This window comes from Eptesicus fuscus, chromosome 9 (genome assembly GCF_027574615.1).
Source record: "Eptesicus fuscus isolate TK198812 chromosome 9, DD_ASM_mEF_20220401, whole genome shotgun sequence".
Taxonomy (NCBI): Eukaryota; Metazoa; Chordata; class Mammalia; order Chiroptera; family Vespertilionidae; genus Eptesicus; species Eptesicus fuscus.
The window spans coordinates 27,973,675-27,991,463 of NC_072481.1; the positions used below are offsets into that span (position 1 = coordinate 27,973,675).

The following is a 17,789-nucleotide window of genomic DNA, read 5'->3' on the forward strand; positions in this document are numbered from 1 at the left end:
CTATAAACCCGAACCCGTCAGTCCACAAGAAAACACGATTCTCCCTACTAAGACTTTATGTGCTTAGCACCTAGCACTGTGCCACCGCATTGTAGGTGCTTAGTATTACTTGTAAACTTTTAAGGTTTTTATTTTTTATTTTCTAAAACATAGAAGAAATAGCCCAGCTGGTGTGGTTCAGGGGTTGATTGTCGATCCATGAACCAAGAGGTCACCAGTTTGATTCCTGGTCAGGACAAATGCACAAGTTCAGGGCTCAATCCCAATGGGGTGCGTTCAGGGGACAGCCAATCAATGATCCTCTCTCATCATTGATGTTTCTATCTCTCTTTCCCTCTCTTGCTGAAATCAATAAAAATATATTTTTAAAAAATTTATTTAAAAAGATCTCTCTATCCCTCTCCCTTTCTCTCTAAAGATCAATTTAAAAATTTTTAAAGCATAGAAGAAATACGTGTATGCATTTTAATAGAATCAGAAGCATTTAATCTTTTAATAAGTTGAACCTCCTGCCCTGGCTGTTGTTGCTCAGTTGGTTGAGTGCCATCCTGTGATTTGAGTTCGGTAGGCTCCGAACTGGTTCGATTCCCATTCAGGGCACATGCCCAGGTTATGGGTTCGATCCCAGTCAAGGTGTGTATGGAAAGCAACCAACCAATCAATGTTTCTCTCTCCCTCTAAAATCATTAAAAACATTTTTTTAAAAGTTGAATCTCATAGCTATTTCTTCTCGCAGGCAAAGTGTCTCCTACTCCCCTCCATCTGCTCAATATACTATCAGAATACGGGGGTGGGAAGGGAGGCATTGGAGGAGGGATGGTCTAGTTCTGGCTAACAGGGGAAGGAGCTATCTTTCCCACTGGGCCTGGGCCCTTTGCTTCATTGCTTCTGCTGACATGTCTGCAGCTGGGGTCACCTGCAGCCTGTTTTTCTTTGCATGGACATGGCTTGACACCTGCTTCTGAGGGGTTCAGCCATCTTCCCTCTGACTAAGTCCTCCCATCTCTTGCAGGCCCTGGCCTCTTAGGTCTGGCTTTGACTCCCGTGCAACCCCCAGCTTGTATAATATCTCCGCTGGCACAAAAACAAACAAACACCACAAACCTCTGTGTAAAGTCGTGGATGTCATTTATCCTACTTCATATTTCTAAGGGGGACACTTTGAAAGCTCTTTCCACTCCGAGCTCTAAAAGGGAAATGGACCACAAATACCCAAGGCTTCAATTTGCCCTGCAACGTTCCAGATTCTCCCTGACCTACCCACTCACCTTACAAAGGCCCCAGAAGCTAGATCCCTGAGTCTCTGAAGGACCCAGACAGCATTTTAAACCAGCAGGGTAGGCAGTTATTTCTTTTTCTCCCCCAAGAAGCCAGTATAGTTTTGGGTAGATAACAGTATTAGCCATTGGTAAGTAATTGGGTAGGTTCATGGGTCATCCACGTACCCCACTAAAATGCAGTTCTTTTTTTTTTTTTAAATATATTTTATTGATTTTTTACAGAGAGGAAGAGAGAGAGATAGAGAGTTAGAAACATCGATGAGAGAGAAACATCGATCAGCTGCCTCCTGCACACCCGCTACTGGGGACGTGCCCGCAACCAAGGTACATGCCCTTGACCGGAATCGAACCTGGGACCTTTCAGTCCGCAGGCCGACGCTCTATCCACTGAGCCAAACCGGTTTTGGCAAAATGCAGCAGTTCTTATCAGAGGTTTGGGGCAAAGGCAAGTAGCAGTCCACATAGATAATACATATATACCAATAATACATTCCACCGGGGAGCCATACACAGCAAAGCAGGTGTGTAAAGGCCCGAAATGACCCACTGGGCTTGGGTACCAGTGGTAGTGGCCTCAAACCCAGAACCAGAGAGCTTTATCTGCTTCCCCCGAATCCTGGAGCCAGGGTTTCAGGAATCACAGTCACCTGTGCACAAGCAGCCAAAGCCCAGGAAGTGCATTTGTCTCTCACATCCTCATTGACCCTTGACCTTGGCATAGGGTCTCCAGTTCCCCATGGGGACAGAGGAACCGTGGCCTAACCCCTAATCTTATGTTTGAATGCCGAGAGATCCAGGCAAATTGGCAGTACGCTCCGATTCATCTCTAGGGTCACAGAGAGCCCCAGAAGTGTCCCATGGCCTGGTACTTGGCCCTGAATCCCTCGGTCTATTAATCTCCTCCGTTGAGACTGCCAGTAATCAAATTCAGATCTTTTGGGGAAGGCTTTTGCCCAGTTTGTCCAGGAGAGGGCACTAAGTTATTACTCTTAGCTGCTCTTTCTCCTGGTCAGTCTTTTGCTATTTTGCCAGTTGCCACTGTTTTCATCTCCGGGAATGTGTCAGTTAAGGCTTGGACTGTGTTTTGGACCAATTTATCTGACCTTGAGAAGAGGTTTAAAGGGCCCCGGTGACCAGCACCAGCAGGAACAAATTTGGAAATTTGAGTCTGGCTAACAGTCTTACACCTGCTGTTCTCAGTCCCACACTGTAGACCCACGGGGCCACAAGCATGGCCTGCAGGGATGTTACAGCCTCTGCAAGTGTGGTCCAAACAGGAAACTTGTCAGGGATGAGCCAAACCTTCAGCGTCAAATAGTTCCCGCCGAGGAAGAAGGTTTCAGATATTCACACTCTCTCTTCCACCGCTTCCTCTTCCTCCTAGGGCAAAGTGGCCACTGTCAGGGCTACTTCGAAAGCGGGTTTCGGTAGTAATGTACTCCACAAGGCACTGCTCTCCATCACTAAGTTTAACAAAATGGTATTTTTCATTATGGAAGCAAACTATCCAAGCCACTAAAGGTCTCTTAGTGATTCCAAGAGACTACACTCTCACTGAAGGCATGAGTCATAATAACACGCAGTGTCGCAGGATGTCCTTGGTCCCAGGGACCTGCTGAGAGCCTGTAGTTATTGGATGCAATTCAGCATGTGGGGCTTCTGACCGTTTTTTGGTCCCGCTGCTGCAGGGCCATGAACAGCAGCCGGAGAACTGCTTCTGTAGTTCTCCTTGAGTCCCTATGTTGGATTTCTAGTTTGACCCACTGGGCGAGCCCAGACAGGAATTGGAGGATAAAGAGGACCAATGGCTCCCCATCGGAATGAAGCGTTTCTGCAGCTAATCCACCAGCTCTCACAAAGGCCCACTGGCATGACGGAGAGTGTCCTTGGGACCTCAGGCTTTTTCTTCTTTTTTTTTTCTTTTTTTAATATATTTTATTGACTTTTTAAAGAGAGGAAGGAAGAGGGATAGAAAGCCAGAAACATCGATGAGAGAGAAACATCGACCAGCTGCCTCCTGCACACCCTCTTTGGGGATGTGCTTGCAACCAAGGTACATGCCCTTGACCGGAATCGAACCTGGGACCTTTCAGTCCTCAGGCCGACGCTCTATCCACTGAGCCAAACCGGTTTCGGCAGCTTTTTCTTCTTCCAGAACAGCTTTGTGCTCAATGGGCCACCCTGCTCACATCAGTTTGTTGAGAGGAAGGAAAAAGAATCCAGGTGCAATGAAAGAGGAGGACTGGTAAAAGTGCACAAAAATATAAATCTTTCACGTGACAAAAAATATAGCTAGCTAGCCCTGGCTGGGTGGCTCAACTGGTTGGAGTGCCATCTATACACCAGAAAGGTGGAGGGTTTGATTCCCGGTCAGGGCACACACCTCCAATCCTGCTCTGCACCCAGTGGCTGCTGGGCTGCTAGTTTCGCCGTGACTGTAGCCTGGTGGGTTCGATCCCCAGTCCAGGCACATGTAGGAAGCAAAGGATCGATGTTTCTCCCTCTCTCTCTCTAAAAATCAATAAAAACATATCCTCAGGTGAGGATTTAAAATATAGATAGGTGGTAGATAAAATCAAAAGACAACTGGCAAACTCTTAAAAACGGAGAGAAAAATACACCAAAACCCAGATGGAAAAAAATGGACAATCACAAAAAGTAATGTAATAGTCCATAAATATATGAAAGGAAATATAATTACCATTCACAATTTGAAAAGTGTAAATTAAAACTACAATGAAAGTGAAAGTGGTGGAGTAGGGATGTCCAAAATTTTTCTCCTCCATGTGAGCAATGAGAACACTGGCGAAATTGTTAAAATCATCTTTTTCAGAACTCAGGAAATTAATCAAAGGCTCGCAGCAATCTAGGGAGCATTTATTCAAGAAAAATGGTTGACTATCATCAAGAACAATGTCCCATCTACTCTAGCTCCATAGTGGCTTTGGAACCCACCAGGCTGCAGTCACGGCGAAACTAGCAGCCCAGCAGCCACCGGGTGCAGAGCAGGATTGGAGTTCCTTTAATGCTCCATTTCCAGAAACAGCGCATAGAAGTCTGAGTTGAGGAGACAGAGACAGAAGTTTGAGAAGACTAAGGTGGCTAGAATTTATGAGGCAGAACACTTGAAGGGATAGAGTTTTGCAAAGAGAGTACGCTCAAGATCTGGAGAGGCCCTAGGTGGTTTGGCTCAGTGGATAGAGTGTCAGCCTGAGGACTGAAAGGTCCCGGGTTCGATTCCAATAGGGGGCATGCAGGAGGCAACCAATCAATGATTCTCATCATTGATGCTTCTATCTCTCTTCTTTCCTCTCTGAAATCAATAAAAAATGTATATTTAAAAAAAAAAAGATCTTGAGAAGTGTCCCTGTGAGTCTTTGAGTCCTGACAAAGCATGAGAATTATCCAAGACTAAGAGAAAGATAACTGAAAAGAAGTAGGCAGTACAATTTCTGGAGCTCACACAGGGCTGGGGAAAGTTTGTTTCCACTAGCCAGAATGTAAATATACAGATCAGGCAGAATCCTCAGGGTTTTACCTTAGTAGTGGGGTTAAATTAGCTCTAGAAAAAAAGGAGGTTTGGAACTTGTCCTAAAAAAAAAAGCTTAAAAGCCGCATATAAATAAAAATGTCCTAAGAGGGGAAAAAAGTAAGCCTCAAAGTGATCAAAAACTCTTAACAAATGGCATGCCGGAAGTAAAAGCCAACACTAGTTAAAGGAATAAAACAAAACCCAACAACAAACAATGCAAATTCACTGTTGTCTGGCATCCAGTAAAAATGTATCGACCATTCAAAGAAACAGGAACATAAGGACAATTACCAGGATAAAAATCAATCAACTGATACAGACCCAGAAATGACAAACATGACTTAGCATCTGAGGGCATTAAAATAGCTATTGTGCCCTAGCCGGTTTGGCTCAGTGGATAGAGCGTCGGCCTTCGGACTGAAGGGTCCCAGGTTCGATTCCGGCCAAGGGCACATGCCTTGGTTGTGGGCTCGACCCCCAATAGGGGGCATGCAGAAGGCAGCCAATCAATGATTCTCTCTCATCATTGATGTTTCTATCTCTCTCTTCCTCTCCATTCCTCTCTGAAATCAATAAAGAAATATAAAAAAAATAAAAAAATAAAATAAAATAGCTATTGTAACTATGCTTCATATGTTCAAGAATATAGAGGAAAGTATAACCATGAGAAGGATAGAAGTGGAAAATATAAAAAGGTCCAGACCTTTGGCTAGAGATAAAAAATACAGTATCTGAAGTGAAAGACACACATTTTGGAACTGATAAGACACCGCAGAAGAAAAGATCAGCTAGCTTAAAGATAGCTAGAATGAAACAAAGAAAGAAAAAAGACCGAAAAAATGAACAGAGCATCAGTAACCTGTGGAACAATATCAAGCAGTCTATTATATGAACAGACTATATGTCAGGAGAAAGGGAGGGACAAAAAAAACCTGACAAAACAAAGGCCAAACATTTTACAACTTTTATTAAGACTCTAAGCCTTTAGATTGAAGATCAATGAATCCCAAATAGAATAAACATAGAGTTCAAACTACATTAAACCAATCACTATATTAAGATTAGATACATATATGATAAAAGCAAAGGCAAACATATGTAATACTTTCAACAATAAAGTATTAAAAAAAAAAAGCAAAGGCAAAATTAACCAAAATTCAGGATAGAGGTTATCTCTATGGAGGAGGAGGGGGGGTGATTAGAGAGGGGATGTTCAAAGGCTTCAAATATATTATTTAGTATCTACTTTTTCTCAAGTGACATAATAGGATAGATAATTTTTATTATTCTTTAAATTGCATACATACAAAATAATACTTTTTGCATGTATAACATCATAAAAATAGGAATGAATTAAAGTTTGTCCATTCTTCTGTGCTACCTATAACACAAGCCAAAAACCTGGGAGTCGCCCTAGCCAGCCTGGCTCAGTGGATAGAGCAGTTGTCCCGCCTGCGGACTGAATGGTTGCCGGTTTGATACCGGTCAAGGGCACATGCCTGGGTTTCGGGCTCGGTCCCCAGTGGGAGGCGTGCAAGAGGCAGCCAATCAGTGATTCTCTCTCATCATTGTTGTTTCTGTCCCTCTCTCCCCCTCCCTTCCTCTCTGAAATCAATAAAAATATATTAAAAGAAAAAAAAGAGTGATGATCAAGCCAACAGTAGATGATGGCTGAAAATTTAATTTAAAAAAAAAAAGAAAGAAAAAACCTGGTAGTCATCCTTGACCACACCCTCAACCAAATCCCATAATCACTCCTAAATCGGTCTAATCTTCCACTTTCACACCCTAGTCCAGGCCTCCTTTAACTGTCACCTGGAGCACTGAAACCCTCCCTTTCCCTTAAGGCAGTCAAAGAAACCTTTTTTTTTTTAGGGGTTTATTTTTTTATTTTTGTCCTACAAAAATAATACATTAATAATATTGTTTAAGGTATTACAATAGTAGTACATATGTCTCTTCCCCCCCGTTCCCACTAACCTCCTCCTGGCCTCCCCAGCTTTCCCCCCTTTCCCACATCCCCCCAAAGAAACCATTTTTTAAATGTGATTAACATTTTAGTTTGACTCCAATCTTGCCCAGTTGCATTCAGAAACAACAGAGATAATTACCCAAGACCGAACAGCCAGGAAATGGCAGGAGTCAAAATCTGTTCATCTTTCCCGCCCTTGTGTTGAACAAGATAACACTGGGAAAGGCTTAGCCCAACCTGGCATAGATAGGGCAATCACTGGTTAAAGGAGAGATTGATTTCTCCTCTTCCAATCACCCCCTCACCATGGAAAGAACCTAGTGCCCAGGTGGGAATAAAAGTTACTGGAAACCCAAGTCCTGTAGCCAGCAATTGGGTCACACATGAGCACCCTCTTGTCCCTTTTAAAAGATATATGTACACTTGGAATTTGGGTGGAGGACACCTGGAGGCCTGGCCCAGGTACACTGGGGCCGTCAGAACAGACCAAGGTGGCCATGCAGAACAGAGTTAGGGTGCGGGGAGAGGCAGGCATAGCTAAGGCTCTGGGACTTCCCCAGCTGCCCAGAGCCCAGAATAAGTTCGAGCCCACAGAGATTCAGCTCTTCACCTCAGCAGCTTCAGAATTGTTGTCCGTTATCTCTCTGCCCTACAGCAGGCACCATCATGTTTTGAGTTCTTAGTGTCCGACACTAAGCATGACCGGAGTAGACATCCAGGATATGGCAAGACTGGCTAAGCCCCAGGAGCTCTTCAGGTCTGACTCCGGCACCTCCTCGAGAAGTCTACTTCCCTGACATGCTGTTTCCATTGCACTCAGAAATATGTGCTGAGCCTGGCCAGTGTGGCTCAGTTGGCTGAGCCTGGTCCTGTGCACTGAAAAGCTGCCGGTTTGATTCCCAGTCAGGGCACATCCCCAGGGTTGTGGGTTCACCAATCCCTTGTCAGGGCACCTACGCCTGTCTGACCTCCCCCCAGGGTCACTGCACCCAGGTGGACCTCTCAGCCAAATGAACCGTTAGTCCTGATCCATCTCACTGTGACGTCACCTACCAGTGCTTGGCATCAGACTAAGCACAGGCAACATCACAGAAGGCATCATAGTTAAGAGGTGTACCTCTGGAGTAGACAGATCCTGGTCGGATCTGCCACTTGAGACCTTTGTGAATTCCTCTCAATTGGTTTGCTGGTCAGAAAAATGGCTGGCTGAGAAGTCCAGAAATGATGTTTGAACTACCTGGTTGTCAGGATAGCCTTTATACACTCAACCCAGGGGGAGGAGCTGACCCGGCCTTTTAATAAAAGGCATCTGGTACCTGAGCTCCGTAAGGAGGAGGCGAAGTTATAGTAGGTTTGTTCTTCTGTGCCCCAATCTAATGTCCTCTACCCCCAAGTCACCTAGAAAACAGCCTGAAACAAGAATGAAGCACTAATATTTTATTTGGATGGCGTAAATCCAAGGCACTGAGAGGGAGAAAAGCAAGGCGGGGGGAGAATGGGAGGCAATGCAAGGCCATAGCAGGTAGGTCCTGCTTCACAAGCCTCAAGCACAGCAGGTGTGCTCACTGGCTGCTTGGGACATCTCCCCACTGGCTGCACTGTTCGGAGAAACGGTGTCTTACAGCAATTCGGGGAAGGGAGGAAAGAGGGAATTCATCTGCCTCGGTCTCTCCCAACTCCCATTAGTCAAATGTTACCCAAGAGGATTAACTCCCCCAGGCTTCTGTGTTGCCAGTGGCTCCCTGAAATGCCACATCCCATGCCCTGTGGTGGGGCATTCCATCCAAGTCTGGAAGTGGTGGAAGGAGATAAACCTGGGCATGTGGGTGGTGAGTTCTAGACAGAACCTGAGTCAAAACATAAGATGTATCTCAAACAGTCCAATGGTATTTCTTTCACTTACTAGAAGACCTTTGCCAAGGTCTCGTGGCTAGTAAGCGGCATATTCAGGATGTGAACGTAGCCTGGCTCTGGAAACTGTTGGAAGACCAAGATAAGAATCTTGGATTTTTTTTTTTTTTTATAGCAGGCAAGGAGTCACTGAAGCGTTTCAAGTTGAGTGACATAAAGAGCTTTGTAATAAAGCTTCCAATCTCTACTTTGCTTCCTCTTTCCGTGTAGCTAAACTCAGCAGCAGTAGGTGGCCCCAAAGAGGTAAGGCCAATCCAAGACAGTTTTTGAAGAGTTCCTGATGGGTCCAGCTCCGATGGGCTTCATTCAACACTGCCTCGTATCTTTCTCGGTCTGCAAATAAGCCTAAACCTACTACTAAAGAGACTAGCTGGTCAGAGGCAAGCAGCATGCGCGTGGAGAAGCCAAAATGAAGGGAAGAGGAGGTTGACCTAAAGATCAGGAGCAGGAGGACCAGCTCTCTCTTCATCGTTGGCCTGTGGGCTGGGGGATCCTGGCGCCCGCAGATGAGTCCTTTGGTGTTGCCGGAGATGGTCAGATCTCATGAACTCTCGGCCGCACTGATCACATCTGTGTGGCCGGTATTTGGTGTGTATCCGCATGTGCCGTCCAAGCTCATCAGAACGGAAGAAAGACCACGTACAGCCTTCCCACTGACATTTATAGGGCCTCTCACCTGGGAAGGGACAGTGACAAGGGAGAGAAGGAATTAGCAGAGGAATTCAGGCCCGCAGGTGAGAAGGAAGGGGGCTGACGCTATGCGGCAGAGCCGTCACGGTTGAGGAATCAACGGGAAAACAGTGAAGAGGCAACACAGTCAGCAGCCCCCATCACCTTGATACAGTCCTGCCGGACCGTGGGAAAGCAAGTGGGTAAGGACCGTATAGCTTGGTCCCAACATTGAAGGAAGACAGGCTAATCACCAACCGTTACAAACCAGCAAAGCCCAGAGACCCCTCCCTCCCAGCCCACCTGTCGGACACCTCATTTACCTGTGTGTTTGCGCTGGTGACTCAGGAGGTGGGAGCGCTTGGTGTAAGCTTTCCCACAGTTCTCGTAGGGGCAGCAGTAAGGCCTTGCCATCGGGGATCTGCTCCTGCAGGCCCTTTCCGGGGCCCCGACATTCTGCTCTGCTCTTTGTGGCGCAGGCATAGGCTGCTCGGCCAGGAAGGGGTCTTCCTGGGAGGCTGGCTGGCTAACGAAAGAGTCCTGGGATTCTAAAGTCAGCAATGACGGGGAGCCAGCTGGGGGCATTCCACAGTTGTGGGGATCTCTAGGGGGCAACATCGGAGCCAAAGAGGGAATCCCAGCCTGGCCCCCAGCAGAAGGCACAGGGGCAGGCAATAACATTGTAGGTGTTAAAGAGTCTCTATTAGAAGGTACTGGAGGATGGCCAGAATAATGCATTGTTGGTGTCCTAATGTGGGACATTGTGACTGGTGGTCCACTGCGGGGCATGTTCAGATTTCCACTGAAGGTCATGGCCATCCCTGGAATATTGGGCTCTCCAAAGGACATCATCTGGGACCCGTCGAAGGCATGAGTCATTCCTGGTTGAGAGGGGGACATTCTCTGACAGTAAACCATTTGGGAAGGAGGGAGAGTCACTTGGGGGCAATAGTTCACACTACCCTCAGTCAGCAACACATTGAACTGTGGCCCCATTTCATCTGCATTCTGCCTGGGCTCCTGAGCAGAAACCAAGGGCATCCTCTCCAGCTGTGGGCTCTGAAGGAGGTGTTGAATGCCTGAGGAGTCATGGTCCCAAGAGGTGTGCACTCCACTGCTTTCGGGTGATGGAGACGTGTCCGAGATGCACATGGGCTTCTCGGTATCCTGGGAGAGAGAGGGAGAGTCAGATGAGGTGAATCCCAGCTCCCATTCCAGTTCCACCTGTCCCTCCCGGATCCAGGCCACACCCGGATCCAGGCCCCCACCATCTCTAGTCGGAATTATCCTGCCTCCAGGCCATTCTCCAGTCTGGGCTTTTCTTCTACTTTGTATAATCCTCTCCTATGTGATGTTATTTGGTTTGTTTTTTATTGACTTCCGAAAGAGAGGAAGGGAGAGACAGACAGACAGAACAACGAGGTGAGAAAGAAACAAAAGGATTGCCTCCCCTTTGTGCCCGAACCGGGGATCAAATTCAACCTTTTAGTGCACAGGAGGACCCGCTAACTAACAGACACCTGGCTCCAGCTTGGGCTTTTCTAAGATGCAGGTCTGGCTGATAGGATGGTGGAAGCTTAGGTGTGACTTATGCCACTTTGCCTGTTTATTATTCCGTAAAAAAACAACAAAGACAGTAAATAAAATATTCCACAAACTACACCTTCAACAGAACTCTGAGAAAACCCTCAAGCTCCAGATTACATGCAAGTGTGAGGATGAAAGAACATCCCAAACCAGCAGGCTGAGTGCAGAAAGCCACAAAGGTAAGAATAGAGGCTTCAGCCCTAGCCAGTTTGGCTCAGTGGTTAGAGTAAAGCCGGGGCTTCGAGGGAAGCTCAGGTCCCAGGTGCCGGAGGGAAGCTGGTGCTGGCAGCTGGGGGAAGGAAGGCCTACTCTTGCATAAATTTCGTGCATCGGGCCTCTAGTATGCCTATAAGAATTGAAAGCAGCAACTGGGACAGATATTCATACCCCCATGTTCAGAGCGGCATTTTTCACAATAGCCAAAATTTGGAAGCAACCCAAGTGTCCATCAAATGATGAATGGATAAACAAATGTGGTATATCCATACAATAGAATATTACTCAGCCTTAAAATGGAAGGAAATTCTGACACCAGATTTAACTTGAATGAACCGTGAAGATATTATGCTAAATAGAATACACCAGTCACAAAAGGACAAATAATGTATGATTCCATTTACATGAAGTACTTAAGTCAAATCCAAAGAGACAGAAAGTAGAATGGTGGTTGCCAGAGACTGGGAGGTGAGGGGGATTGGGAAGTCACTGTTTAATGGTTAGGGAGTTCCAGTTTGGGAAGATGAAAAAAGTTCTAGAGATAGATGGTGGTGATGGTTATCCGATAAAATGTTAAATGTGCTTAATGCCACCGAACTATATACACGTAACATGGCTATGATGATATTTTTGTATTACGTAGATTTTACCACAATTTCAAAAAACGTTTTTTAAAAAAGACACTGGCCAAATTTGTGAAAGTTTGAGAATCAAAAATAATGATTGTTGATTTTAATAGAAATTAAAATGGTATCAAGCTAAATGATACCATGAGAACGCAATCTGATAAATCTAGAAAAAGGGAACATTCTATAAAACAAAAATCAGGAACATGAAAAAAGGAGTTAGTCACCAAATGATTCCAGTTGTTTAAGAAAAATCCTACTTTGCAGAAGAAGACAAATTAATAAATGTAGAAGGAATGGTGGAATTGCAAAATCATTATTTTACAACCCCTAATGAAACTTTTGATTGAGGAAAAATTAGTATTTGGTTGAAACCAATAGGTAAATACTTGGTGGGGAACTGGGACATTTGGGTGCTTCAAAGGTAACAGTACACAGATTATGTTCTGACTCAAGGCTAAAGATAAGCTTGAATAGAGATCAGGCTTTTCCCTACCTCAGAGTTCAAGGCCAAGCCTAGCGTCACCAAGTGTGGAGAGCCAGATGCAATGCAAGGTGAAGCTTACTGTACCCATGAGACATTCTTACTGAAAATCAAGAATCCAGTTAAGCTTTAACCTTTTGCACTCGGATGTCGAGTGTGGCGGTTATTGAATGTATCAATAATTTGAAATATAAAAAAATCCAAATAAATAAGTTTGTATGAAAAGAAACTCCAGTTTTTTATTCTACTGCCGCACTTTGTAAAATCTGGGGTATTTAAAAAATTAAATCCCGAGTAGAATAAAGGAATCGAGAGAAAAAAGCAAGCGAGTGCAAAGGGTTAAGACCTAACTCTAATTTAGAGGTAATACAAGAGACAGAATATCAAGCTAGATTATATCATGAGAAAGCAACCTGATAAATCCAGAAAAAGGAACATTCTATAAGACAAAAATCAGGATCATGAAGAAAAAAAAAAAAAAAGGAAAGTTAATAAGAAAAAAAGAAAACTATTCCAATTTCAAAGATTCCCAAAAGGACGTAATAACCAGACACCGTGTGTGGTCTTAAATTGAGTCCTGGTTGGGACAAGGCAGCTAAAAGGACATTTTAGAGACAACTAGGGGAATCTGAATAAGCCTTACACTAAGAGGTAATTAAGCGATTGTCATTCATTTTTATAGATTTAATAATGTTTTGACTATGGAGGGGGGATTTAAAAACCCTTCAAGTGTGAGGGAGATCCTGTTTTATTCTCCACTCTATGCTCAGCAACTAGCATAAGTAAACACATACACAATAGGCCCCAGATAAAGGTCTATTGCGTGGCATTTGGGAGATGTTCATCCCCTTTTCCCTCACTCTCAGTAGTGGCCCTCTTTGGTTTTTGTTATCCTCACAGGCAGACGTCTTGGGAAGAGTCTAAACTCCCCTTTACCACTTCCTCCATTATTATTGCCCCCAAATTCCCTGCATCGCTCCACAGAGCCAACGTGCATAAAGGCACTGATGACCTCCAGGCACTGAGTCCAAAACCGCGTGGACTCCTCTTTGCTTGACCTCTCAGGAGTGGCTGAGATTACGGGCCCACCCTTCTAGACGTGTTTCCTTCCCTGGGCCTCGAACGCGCACGGCAGGAACACCTTACACAGGTGCCGGCTTCCTCCTTCCCTTCGGCCTGGCCCTCCTCCTCCTGTCTCCTTTGCTGGGCAATCTTTCTCATGCTAATGATGCATTTCTGTTTATATTCCAATTATTCTTTAAACAGTAGCTCCAGGGCAGATCTCCCCAGAATCCTCCAGCTGCCTACAGCTTTGGCCATTTGAATGACTCACCGGCCTTTTGGACTGTGTCCAAAACTCCCGATTAGCCTTACCCACCCCCCAAGTCACCCCCAGGGAGGAAACAAAAAACAAAAAAAAACTTAAACCTGTTTTCTTCTCATCCTTTCCTCTCTTTTTGAGAATGTCACCACTCTCCTCACCTAACTGTGCAGCCAGAAATCTGTTAAGTTGTCCTGCATGCCTCCCTCACCACCTAGATCCAAGTAATTACCGATGGTTGCGGTGTCCACCTGCAAAACCTCTCCGGGACCTCCATCTCCACTGTCTCCTCCCGAGCGAGGCCGCCATTTCCATTTGCACTTGGATGATCACAATAGCTTTCTAACTGTTGCCTTGAATTCTGCCTACAGCTGCCCAGGCACTCTTTTTAAATATGCAAATCGTACAGTGGTTCAACCCGTCAATGGCTTCCTACTGGTTTTGCAATAACCCACTCAAGGCCTGCATGCCCTCAGTGGTGTGCTGGGATCCCTGCCTCCCCTTCCCTTCCCTTGGGCCACACTCTTGACCGGCCTCACAGCCCATCTTTCACTTCCTCCAAGGTGGGGGCATGCGGTCTGCTCTCAGGTCTCCCGTCCCAGACCACGTCCCCAGCTACCTCTCCGCGTCCTAAACCCGACCACACACCTCTGCTATTCGCTCCCGTGGCCCCCGTACTTCTCCGCCACAATTTGTGCACCTCGAGTCATTCGGTGATTTCTCAACACAATGGTATCATGTCTTATGGAAAACTCACCATGTATCCCCGTGTTCTGGTAAAGGCCTGACACTTTGTAGGGCTCCCGTGAGTATTTTTTGCTCCCTGGATACATCCCACCGACTTCCTAACTTGGCCTTCTTTCCTCAGTAGGCAAGTCCCCCTCCTGGAAGCTACCTGGAACCCTCTACCTCAGTGAGTAGTCACTGAATAAACGTGATTTTTATTTTTTTTTTTTGGTAGATGTAGACGGCAATGTCCATGTTGCAGAAAGACTGCACTGCTTTTCAATTACAGTTTACATCCAATATAAAAGACACGTGATCTAGCATCCCTCCCAACCCCCTCCCTCGAACTCCCGAAGCCCCAACTTCCCTCCCCTCCCCTCCCCTCCCGCAGCCTCCTTTCCCCGCCGCCGCCCGCCCGCCCCTGCCACCTGGTGCGGGGCCACCGGCCACTGGTCCGCGCGCTCCATCTCAGCCTGGGATCCGTGCACCGCGGAGCTGAGTGCGAGTCCAGCCACGTCCGAGCCGAGCTGAGCCGCGCTGCCTCGGCGTCGCAGGTCGCGTGTCGCGGGTCTCCACGCCACAATCACAGCGCTCCATTTCTACCTCCCGCCGCGCGGGGGCGGGGCCGGGGCCGCACCCACCGCCCACCTGGGCCCCGCCCCGCGCCTCCGGGCCGCGACCTTCACCGCGGCTCTCGTCTTCTGTCTGCCCCACACCCTTCCCCATCCACCCTGCAGTCTGAGCGGCTCTGTTTGGCCCACATGGGGTTGAAGGCACTGAGGTCTCAGACTCCGGCCAGGCCTGTTGACCTCTGAATGGGAAGGAGGCTGGAGAGAGTGGCAGGTGGGGCTGTAGGGCTTCTGCAGACGGGAGACCCCCACCCCCACCCCAACCCTCCACCCAACCAGGTTAGGGCTCTTGACATAAGCCCCTGGATCTTCTCCGCCGGGTACTGCGGTCCCACCTGCGCACAGACCCAAAGCTGGGAGCTCCGTGCTGCCATGAATGTCTCTAGTCGACCATAGGCGTGGAGTCCCTATCCTGTGTCAGTCACTGTGTTTTGGAACTAGGGACACAGCGGCAAACAAGACAGAACAAAAGTTCTTGCTCTCAAGGAATTTTCATCCTAAATGTGCAAACAAGACATGGATATAATAAAGTCAATAATGTAATTTAGGATGGTGGCGAGCGCTATGGAGAAAACATAGTAAGAGAAATGTGAGCTGAGAACGAGCTAAAGTAGCTCTCCAGGAAAAAGAAGTCATTGCTTGGTGGGTGCTGATGTTGGTGATTAGAGGATATCTTAAAATTAAATGAGACAGCCCTAGCCGGTTTGGCTCAGTGGATAGAGCGTCGGCCTGCGGACTCAAGGGTCCCAGGTTCCATTCCGGTCAAGGGCATGTACCTTGGTTGCGGGCACGTCCCCAGCAGGGGGTGTGCAGGAGGCAGCTGATCGATGTTTCTAACTTTCTATCCCTCTCCCTTCCTCTCTGTAAAAAAATCAATAAAATATATTTTTAAAAAAATTAAATGAGACAGGCTTGGTAATGGATTAGAGTGGTAAAGAGCTGGGAGGAAAGAGGAATCAAAGATGATCCTTAGCCGAAGCCGGTTTGGCTCAGTGGATAGAGCGTCGGCCTGCGGACTGAAGGGTCCCGGGTTCGATTCCGGTCAAGGGCATGTACCTTGGTTGCGGGCACATCCCCAGTGGGGGGTGTGCAGGAGGCAGCTGATTGATGTTTCTCTCTCATCGATGTTTCTAACTCTCTATCCCTCTCTCTTCCTCTCTGTAAAAAATCAATAAAATATATTTAAAAATAAAAAGATGATCCTTAGATTTTTGGCTTGAGCAACTGAATGGTGACTGCACCATTGATGATATGGAAAAATGGGAAGCAGAGCAATTGTTTAGAATTTACACTGACAAAAGATTATTTAGAGAGGAGTATTTTATCGCAGACATTACTTAAAATTCCTGGCCCACAGTAATGAAAAGCAGATCAACTTTTAGTCGGGTATTATTTTAAGCTCTCTACAGATATGCACTCCCTTATAGCCGGCACCTGGGACTGCTGCTCTTCCATTTCTCCCATCTACTAACTCCACTTTTTTTTTTTTTGTATTGTTCTTATTTTTTTTGTTGTAAAAATTTTTTTTTGCCATTTTTATAAAAAATATGCCCGGGCCTGTGTGGCTAAGTGGTTGAAGTGTCAGCCTACACACCAAAGGGTCTCAGGTTCGATTCCTAGTCAAGGGCACATATCCAGGTTGCAGGTTCAATCCCCTGCCCTCATCCGTGTTTCTTGTCTCTCTCACATGGATGTTTCTCTCTCTCTCTCTCTCTCTCTCTCTCTCTCTCTCTCTCTCCCTCTCTCCCCTCTCCCTCCTACTCTCTCAAAAAAAAAGAAAAATCAATGGAAAAATTTACATGGGTGAAAATTAACAACAAAAAGCATATATATGCTGTATATGTGTGTGTGTATTATACATTTGATATTGTTTTGTATTATTCCAGGTGTACAGCACAGTAGTTAGACAATCACATACTATACACAGTGGTACTCTCTCTTTCTCAGCTGTGGTCACCTCTTCCAGGAAGCCTTTGCTGCCCTCCTCAAACACACACGGTCATGCCCTTCCTTCTTCCAGGGCTGTCCTCTAGGGAACCTTAGGGATCAGTTGGAACTTATCTCCACGTGACCATTGAGTGTGGTCAGGAAACTTTTCTAACTTCATCTGGTTAAGAGGTGAAGTCTGGAGTTAGGGCAGTGATGGGCAACCTTTTGAGCTTGGTGTGTCAAACTTCGTCAAAAAACTGAGCATAACTCGGGTAGTGTGTCACTTTGAGGAAAAAACATTATTTCGCAAATGTTTCATCCTCAGGAGCAGCAAATGTTTCATCCTCGGCATGCGGCCGCCTCAGCGGCCGCGTGTCATCAGAAATGGCTACGCGTGTCAGTGCTGACACGTGTGTCAAAGGTTCGCCATCACTGAGTTAGGGCCTGGGTTTGAATTCCAGCGTTGGCTCTGGTTCTGAGATTTTGGGATCTTCGATTTAAACTTTCTAATTCTCATTGTTTACTAGCCACCAGCAGTAAAGGTATTAGCCTTGTGGTTTATTATCTATTAATTCTATCCACTGATAATTCATTTATTCCATTAAACCCCCTCCCCCCAGGACAAGGCAGGACCAGATATGGCTAATTCAGTTTCAGTTTTGTTTTTTTAATATACTTTTATTGATTTCAGAAAGGAAGGGAGAAGGGGAGAGATATAGAAACATCAAGGAGAATCATTGATCAGCTGCCTCCTGCACGCCCCCTACTGGGAATCAAGCTCACAACCCTTCAGTTCACAGGTGGACACTATCCACTGAGCCAAAGCAGCTAGGGCACCCTTCAGCTTGTTTATCTAGAGCCTATTTTGATGGTGGACATCTGGAACCCCAAGGCTCCTGGGGAAGAG

General features: G+C 46.2%; 1 protein-coding gene across 2 annotated transcripts; it reads right to left on the reverse strand.

Moving 5' to 3' along the window:
- Positions 1 to 8,866: 8,866 nt before the first annotated feature.
- On the reverse strand, positions 8,867 to 14,824 carry KLF17 (KLF transcription factor 17). Of its 2 annotated transcripts, none has more exons than XM_028160179.2 (3): positions 14,753 to 14,824; positions 9,688 to 10,531; positions 8,867 to 9,371 (listed from the first exon to the last, which is right to left on the reverse strand). In XM_028160179.2, the coding sequence occupies exons 1-3, from the start codon at positions 14,789 to 14,791 to the stop codon at positions 9,127 to 9,129; spliced, it is 1,128 nt and encodes a 375-aa protein (XP_028015980.2). In that variant the 5' UTR covers positions 14,792 to 14,824; the 3' UTR covers positions 8,867 to 9,126. The 2 variants fall into 2 exon arrangements, with proteins under 2 accessions (XP_028015980.2, XP_054577044.1); XM_054721069.1 differs by lacking the exon at positions 14,753 to 14,824 and adding an exon at positions 14,356 to 14,455.
- Between the last annotated feature and the right edge of the window lie 2,965 nt (positions 14,825 to 17,789).